Source organism: Eurytemora carolleeae, unplaced genomic scaffold (genome assembly GCF_000591075.1).
Source record: "Eurytemora carolleeae unplaced genomic scaffold, Eaff_2.0 scaffold354, whole genome shotgun sequence".
Classification (NCBI taxonomy): Eukaryota; Metazoa; Arthropoda; class Copepoda; order Calanoida; family Temoridae; genus Eurytemora; species Eurytemora carolleeae.
In genome coordinates this window covers 235,679-244,102 of record NW_019396571.1, presented here as the reverse complement: position 1 = coordinate 244,102, position 8,424 = coordinate 235,679, and the positions used below count along the sequence as shown (strand labels likewise).

The 8,424-nt window shown below is 31.8% G+C and overlaps 1 protein-coding gene across 1 annotated transcript in view; it reads right to left on the bottom strand.

Moving 5' to 3' along the window:
- Positions 1 to 8,424, bottom strand: part of LOC111705677 (protocadherin-like wing polarity protein stan) — a gene marked incomplete in the record, with an annotated part of 36,117 nt that overhangs the window by 24,945 nt on the left and 2,748 nt on the right. Inside the window, 4 exon segments of the mRNA XM_023478306.1 lie at positions 1,092 to 1,149; positions 1,689 to 1,785; positions 4,316 to 4,420; positions 4,733 to 4,793. Of these exon segments, the coding sequence (XP_023334074.1) occupies positions 1,092 to 1,149; positions 1,689 to 1,785; positions 4,316 to 4,420; positions 4,733 to 4,793 (321 nt within the window).

Here is an 8,424-nt window from a genome sequence, read left to right as displayed (position 1 = left end):
TGGTATGCTTTGGTTGAGTGGGGGGGGGTTAGTATGTTTTGGTTGAATGAGGGGGGGGTGGTATGTTTTGTTTGGGAGTGGGGTGGAATGTTTTGGTTAGAGAGCTTGATGTTTTGTGCTGCTAATAACAGTTCAGTAGGACTGATAGAAAGATAACAAGATAGTTTTAGAGATATACGTTGACAAACAGATGAATATTGAAGGCAATAGACTTATAGATATTTAAGAAAAACGTTGGACAGCCATCCAAATAAAGAAAAATACATTAAGAAACACAAATGACCTATTGATAGGTAACCATACAAGTCACACTAAAGTTGAGACAGTTCAAATAGATTATCAAGTACAATAGGTGGCAACAGAGAAATGAACCAGTTATACACGACGTCACAAGTGTCAAATATGAGAAGGAAAACTAAATTTTCTCACATTAGTTGACGAGTTTTCCAAGATTAATAAAAAGTGTAAAAACAGAAACTAAAGACACATAAAATTGCACTTATTTCACTGTAAGATAAGCACTTTATCCTAAAATTATCACTATTATTGATAATTTTGTCGGACACAAAAACTGAGTTGACACTTGTGACGTAAGAAAACACTGAACTGAGAGTGTTCAAATTCTATGTTGCCATCTGTTGTACTAAAGTCTATTTGAGATAGTTGGATAATTCAACAGTAAAACACCAGACAGCTATAGACAGCTGGAAAACACCAGACAGCTATAGACAGCTGGAAAACTATCTGTTAAAGAGACTGTAGGTGTAAGTATCCCTACATTTGTCGATTGCAGTGTCTGATTCACAATAGTGTCCTCTAAATTGTTGAATGCTCTATAAGGATGTTTGACGCTTTCTTATTAATTTACAAAAGCGGTAATTATTAAACAAATAACGTCCGTTTACACTGTACGCAAGTGTGCACTTCGGATTTAAAGGAATCCGAACAATATTTGATAGGTTTAAACTGCAAGATCTCTTTCCTCGATGAACAGTCAAAAGGTTAAAGGGTACCATTGCAAATTTGGCATTTTTATGCCAAGGTCACTTAAAATTACGCTTCCAGACCCTAATTAATACATAATAGTTTACCTTATTTCACCGCTGTCCTCATTCACAGCAAATTGATTCGCGGTGTTTCCTCCAATAACTGTAAATTAAATTAAATCAGTGAAAAACACTTTATGACAAATACTGTTATTGATATTTTGTTAAAATAAAATAAAAAAATTAAATCTAATAATTGATAAAAGGAATTGCGTCTTTGCCACAAACTTAAATTTTCTTATCTTTACAACTTGATGGTGTAGACCTTAGAAATTTTAAACTTAATTATAGGATCTAACAAAATTAATAGCCTGGCAATATCAAAGGTCTACAACGTTGGGTTCCAAAGATATAAGGATTAGAAAATCAGGGTTTGTGGCGCGCAGAAACTCAATTCATTTACGAAAAAAATCAAAAATCTGATTGTGATTTATAAAACTCAAAAATCTGATTGTGATTTATAAAAATCAAAAATCTGATTGTGATTTATAAAAATCAAAAATCTGATTGTGATTTATAAAAAATCGTTGAGGGAATCAAATTTTCTGAACAATGATACGAAACTAAAAACTCTAAATATGATGAATAAATAAATAAATAAATAAACTTGGTGATAAATTATGAAAAAATGATAAAAGAAACCTGAATAGTAAAGAACTGAATTAAGCCCTTCATCAGCATCCTTGGCCTGAACTTGACCAACAATTGGTTTAGTACTCCAATCCAGTCCCTCAGATACCTAGATAGATATATAGATGTTAGAGGGATAGATAGATAGATGTTAGATAGATAGATAGATAGATAAATAGATAGATAGATAGATAGATAGATAGATAGGTAGATACATAGATAGATAGATAGGTAGATAGATAGATAGATACATATAGATATATAGATAGATAGATACATAGATGTTAGATAGATAGATAGATAGATAGATAGATAGATAGACAGATAGATAGATAGATACATAGATATTAGATAGATAGATAGATAGATGGATAGATAGATAGATACCTAGATAGATACATAGATGTTAGATAGATAGATAGATAGATGTTAGACAGATAGATAGATAGATAAATAGATAGATGTTATATGGATAGATAGATATATTTTAGATGGATAGATGTATAGATGTTAGATGGATAGATAGATAGATGTTAGAGGGATAGATAGATATATGTTAGATGGATAGATAGATAGATTTTAGATGGATTGATGGATAGATAGATAGATAAATAGATAGATGCCAGCTTTGATAGATAGAAAGATAGATAAATAGATGTTAGATGGATCGATAGATAGATTTTAGATGAATAGATAGATAGATTCTAGATGGATAGATAGATAAATGTTGGATCGATAGATAGATGTATGTTAGATCGAAAGATAGATAGATTTTAGATGGATAGATAGATAGATTTCAGATAGATAGATAGATAGATGTTAGATGGATGGATAGATTGTATATGTACATGGTTAGATATATATCAAAAATTACTCTGCTTTTCGGGGAAATTGTTGGCTTTTAAATGTTGTTTTGAGGCTACTATATATCTTATATAAAAATCTAAAAATATCGCGTATTTTTGTAAAAGTTATGAATCGGATATTCATGTTTTTGTTTCTTTAAACTGTTTAATTTCATTTGAAGTTTCTTTGCAAAAGATTAGATTAAGGTGTCAAGGGTACCGGGCATCGGGCATTGCTATCTTTGCATGGAGGGTCACTTGAAATTACGCTTACACAGTCCTTTTAAAGAATTTGAAAACTAGTTGTGCTGAAGTGCCAATTAAAGGCAGATCTTATCAACAGCGATCAATACCAATACTTTACTCAATAATTAACTTAAAGAGATTTATAGATAAAACAGTCATTCGACTTCTGACAATTCAAATATATAGTGGACTCTTTAGCCCTTAATTTTAAATATATAGTGGACTCTTTAGCCCTTAATTTTAAATATATAGTGGACTCTTTAGCCCTTAATTTTAAATATATAGTGGACTCTTTAGCCCTTAATTTTAAATATATAGTGGACTCTTTAGCCCTTAATTTTAAATATATAGTGGACTCTTTAGCCCTTAATTTTAAATATATAGTGGACTCTTTAGCCCTTAATTTTAAATATATAGTGGACTCTTTAGCCCTTAATTTTAAATATATAGTGGACTCTTTAGCCCTTAATTTTAAATATATAGTGGACTCTTTAGCCCTTAATTTTAAATATATAGTGGACTCTTTAGCCCTTAATTTTAAATATATAGTGGACTCTTTAGCCCTTAATTTTAAATATATAGTGGACTCTTTAGCCCTTAATTTTAAATATATAGTGGACTCTTTAGCCCTTAATTTTAAATATATAGTGGACTCTTTAGCCCTTAATTTTAAATATATAGTGGACTCTTTAGCCCTTAATTTTAAATATATAGTGGACTCTTTAGCCCTTAATTTTAAATATATAGTGGACTCTTTAGCCCTTAATTTTAAATATATAGTGGACTCTTTAGCCCTTAATTTTAAATATATAGTGGACTCTTTAGCCCTTAATTTTAAATATATAGTNGGGGTTAAAAAGAAGGTAGGGGGGGGAGGCAATAAACCATTTTTATTAGCCATAATATTTTGTGAGAAGACGAGGTTAATTTCCTCAATAAAACATTGGGACAAGGATCAACCATAATTTCCTCTCAAATAATTTCTCAATTATTCTTATTAGTCCTCAGCACTCATCAATTTGACAATTAACATCATCCTTTCTTTTAAAAATATCATTTAGCTCCCCCCACCATTACTGGGTGAATATATGCGATTAGCTAAAGAAAAATTCTAAAATACATTCTAGTGTTTACTTTGAAGAGAAAAAATCCTTGGTGGATTGTAAGCGTAATTTCAAGTGACCCTCCATGCAATGATGGCACAATGCCCGAATATAAGTTTTCAACAATTATAAACATTTAAATATTTCTCTTTATCGCTTTACACAGGCATTTTTAAATTCCATCCAACTTCGACAATAAACTAAAAAATGTGAGCACTAGGAAAATAATGTGTAAGGGTTTATATTTTATTGTAAAATTATTTCTTAATCCCTTCCCTTTCCCATTTTTAAAAATAATGTTTGCTCTGAGGGCATTTTTTTAGAATTTTAAAGGAAAATATAATTTTGGATAAAATTTATCAAAAAATAGGGAAAAAATAGTTTCAATTTGTCCTGGTAGTACATAGCACATACCCGTGGTAAAGTGTTAAACCTAGAAAATTACCTCAATATTATATGTTTTCTGTGAGAACTGGGGGTAGTTGTCATTTTCATCCAATACAGTGATAAACACATTCGTAGTCGAGCTTAACCGTTCTCCTGGGGGGCCCTAGATCATTTAAAAGTTTATTCTCAGGGGCCCTAATTTTCCGAACAGGAATTACAAATCACAATTAAAAAACTGATAAATTCATAAAAAGAAATAATTGTCAGTTTTGTCAGATATTTTTTATTTTGGAAAAGGATAAATAAATAAAATAAAAGATTAAAATTGCAAAATTGCAATGTTTTTGAGAAAATAATTACCAATACAATTATATTAAGTTGAAAGGGTTAAATTAAGGGCCGAGGCAGTGCAACACTTCAAAGGCGGCCCGGTATCAAAACTGTCAAGTTTGGTATACAGATGAATAGGATGTACCTGATCAGTAGCCTCCACAACAAGTGTATGCTCGCCTTCCTTCTCCCTGTCCAATGGAAGCCTAAAAAAATCTAAAATTAAAATTGTTTTTCCAAGAATGTCTTTTTCAACTGATAAAAAACTAAGAAACTGAATGGTCAAGGAGCGCCGTGAATAATAAAATGCTTATACTTAGCTGGGGTATATCATTTTAAAAAATCCCCCCCCCCCCCCGGGGTAGGGGAATAATTTTTTGAAGATCTGGGTCAAATAAATATATTTGACATATTTTTGATACTTTTTGCCTAAGATTTTTCCTCTAAAAAATCATACAACCATTCCTAGAATCAGGGGAATAAACTGATTTTTAACTGGGGTGGGGGAATAAACTGATTTTCAACTGGGGTGGGGGAATAAACTGATTTTCAACTGGGGTGGGGGAATAAACTGATTTTCAACTGGGGTGGGGGAATAAACTGATTTTCAACTGGGGNTTGAAAACAATGATATTTAAAAGAGAAAAAAACGGATATCTCATATATTCTTGATCTGACAAAGGTGCTATAGTGAATCGGAGTTTGGAGTCTGTACAAAACTTTTTTTATAAAATCTCCTCTAGAATTATGTTAAATTCAACTGTATTGTGTATTTTTAGCATAAGAATAGATATATTTACTGCCTTATCTTGCCACGTTCAATGCTTGAAAGCTGTAAAATTCATCACTGTCAACTTTAATGGAATTTACTTTTAAACGGTTTTAATTCTGGTAGCGCCACTTTAATATAAGCTTACTTAGCAGCTTCACACAAAACTAAGCTATTCAAAGCTCAATTCTAAGCGTTCTTTCTATGCTTCACGCAAATTGCTTATCACTTCAAAGTTTCACTCAAATCTAAGCTTTCTATGCAAAATCAATCTAATTTAAAGGTTAAATCAATCTAAGCTTGTTATGCCGAGCCACTCAAATCTAACCTATTAAAAGTTTCTTTCAAATCCAACCTATTTAAAGTTTCACTCAATCAAACCTATTTAAAGTTTCACTCAAACATAACCTATTTAAAGTTTCACTCAATCAAACCTATTTAAAGTTTCATTCAAATCTAACCTATTTAAAGTTTCACTAAAATCCAGCCCAGTTAAAGTTCACTCAAATCTAACCTATTTAAAAATTTACTCAATCCAACCTATTTAAAGTTTCACTCAAATCTAACCTATTTAAAGCTTCACTCAAATTAAAAGTTTAAGTTTTACTAGCAATGCTTATCAACTATCATATTGGAGCCACAAAAAAAATTGAAAATAATCAATAAACAACATTGATATCTAACTCATACATGATCAGACAAAGCTATTTCAATCCTATTTGGCCTATATCATGAACACGAGGGAGGGGGTGCAGGGGTGCAATGAGCCCCGCAAAATGGTCTCCAAGCCTCTGTATTCGCAGATGAGTATTAAAAAATATTTTTTCTAAACAAAATGTATACATTACTTCTAAAATATCTATTCTAAAGGATAGGGGTAGCGCCAGATCATTTAAAATAATCATCTGCGAATCCAGAGGCTCGGAGACCATTTGCAGGGCTCATGGCGTCCCTGCAACCCCTCCCTATAAACACTCGACCAAAATTATGGATATCAATGTATAGCTGAGTTGTTAGACTTCATAATTGATGTTAACATATCCAAGGACCTTAATGAGCTTAAGAAATTAAAATGATAACTAGCCAGCTAAGTTAACAGAGAGTTGATAGATATACATTTACACTTTACAGGGTGTCAAAATAAAAATAGAGTCTAGAATATAAATAAACGTACTTCAAAACTTCATAAGTGAATATCTAAAAAACTTTTATATTTCTAAAAGTACCATTCTAAGAATAAGAGACAACATTTTGAAAAAAAATCTTAACTTTGCTTGATAGAAACTGTGATCAGGGATAAAATAAATATGTTAAACTCCCTGTTTCCTATGAATATGTATATTGCATTACTGTATTAAGGTTGCCCTGGCTATAAAGGTGGGTAGTTTAATATTATACTCATAATTGGTTGCACTCACAAGTCGAACTGTCGAGTGCACGGGGGGGNTTGTCTATGAATTTACCTATCAATGAAAATTCTTCTTTGTCTATGAAGTTACCTATCAATGAAAATTTTTCTTTGTCTATGAAATTACCTATCAATGAAAATTCTTCTTTGTCTATGAAATTACTCTTCTTCGAATAGAATTCTTCTAATTTGGAGCTAGTAGAAGCCTTATTCGAATAGAATTCTTCTAATTTGGAGCTAGTAGCGGTCTTCTTCGAATAGAATTCTTCTAATTTGGAGCTAGTAGCGGTCTTCTTCGAATAGACCATAAAATTTTACCAATATGGTGTAAGTGTCTCTATTTAATTGATATTAAATCACAAGGTTTTGTAATTACCTTTCTTTGATTTCTGTAACATTGCAAGTATGTATTTAGTGCATTTTAGTTGATTGTTATTTGTATGTATTGAGATATTAATAAAACTGTTAAAATTAGGAATAAGTAAAAATCATAATTTCAGAAAAATGACGATTTTGAAGAGAAGCTTTTCTCCTTTAAAAATCCAGCATTTGTCGACCACTGTTATAAGTCATTTACCTGGAAAAAATACTTCAGCTGCTTCAGATCAAAAGCAGCAGAAATCTTCAGATTCTTCAAAGCATGCCAAAAAGAAATCTCTGAAAAAGATTCCAACTTATTTAAATGAAAGTGAATATATAAAGAAGGAATTGCCAAAACCATTTGGAAACTTTTTGCTCAACACTAGGAGAATACATTTTCATAATTTATACAAAATCGATTATATTTCTTCAACACTTCTTATTAACTGATCATGGCATAGCTAGCTTTCAAATTAATTTCCGTACTGGTTATTTTTGTTAACTGATGATTATAATTGTTATCATTAGTATTATTATTATTATTATTATTATTTTATTATTATCATTGTTATTACTATTATCTATCACTATCACTATCATTATCATTATCACTGTCATTTAACTATTACTGAGTATCACTATCACTAATATCATTATCATTATCATTATCATTATTATTATCATTATCATTCTATGCTCCCTCCTATTTTGTTCTCCTAACCCACCGTGCTCATTGCTTTTTTATTTTCCTAACCCACAGTGCTCCTTCCTATTTTGTTTTCCTAACCAAATGTTCTCCCTCATTTTTTGTTCTCCTAACCCAATGTGCTCCCCCCTATTTTGTTCTCCTAACCCACTGTGCTCCCTCCTTTTTTTTCTCCTAACCTTCTGTGCTCCCACCAATATGTCCCCTTAACCCACTGTGCTCCCACCATTATGTCCTCCTAAACCACTGTGTTCCCCAATTATTTCCTCCTAAATAATCCTGCTCCGACCCTTTATGTACACCACTCTAAACTACTCTGCTTCCACCCATTATGTCCCCATCTCTAAACCACTGTGCTCCTCCCAATATTATACCTCCTAAACCACTGTGCTCCCCCCCTTGCCAGACCATGAACCATGTAGATTGTTGATCATATCAATACAAGTCTCTATAATACGGTAATACCCTATTACATGTCCACCAGCGGGCTTTCAAAAATATTATAAATTATTATTTAATAACGACCTGTATGTTAGCCCTCCCCACCTCAACCTACCCCACAACCTCCCCACCTCAACCTACCCCAAAACCCCC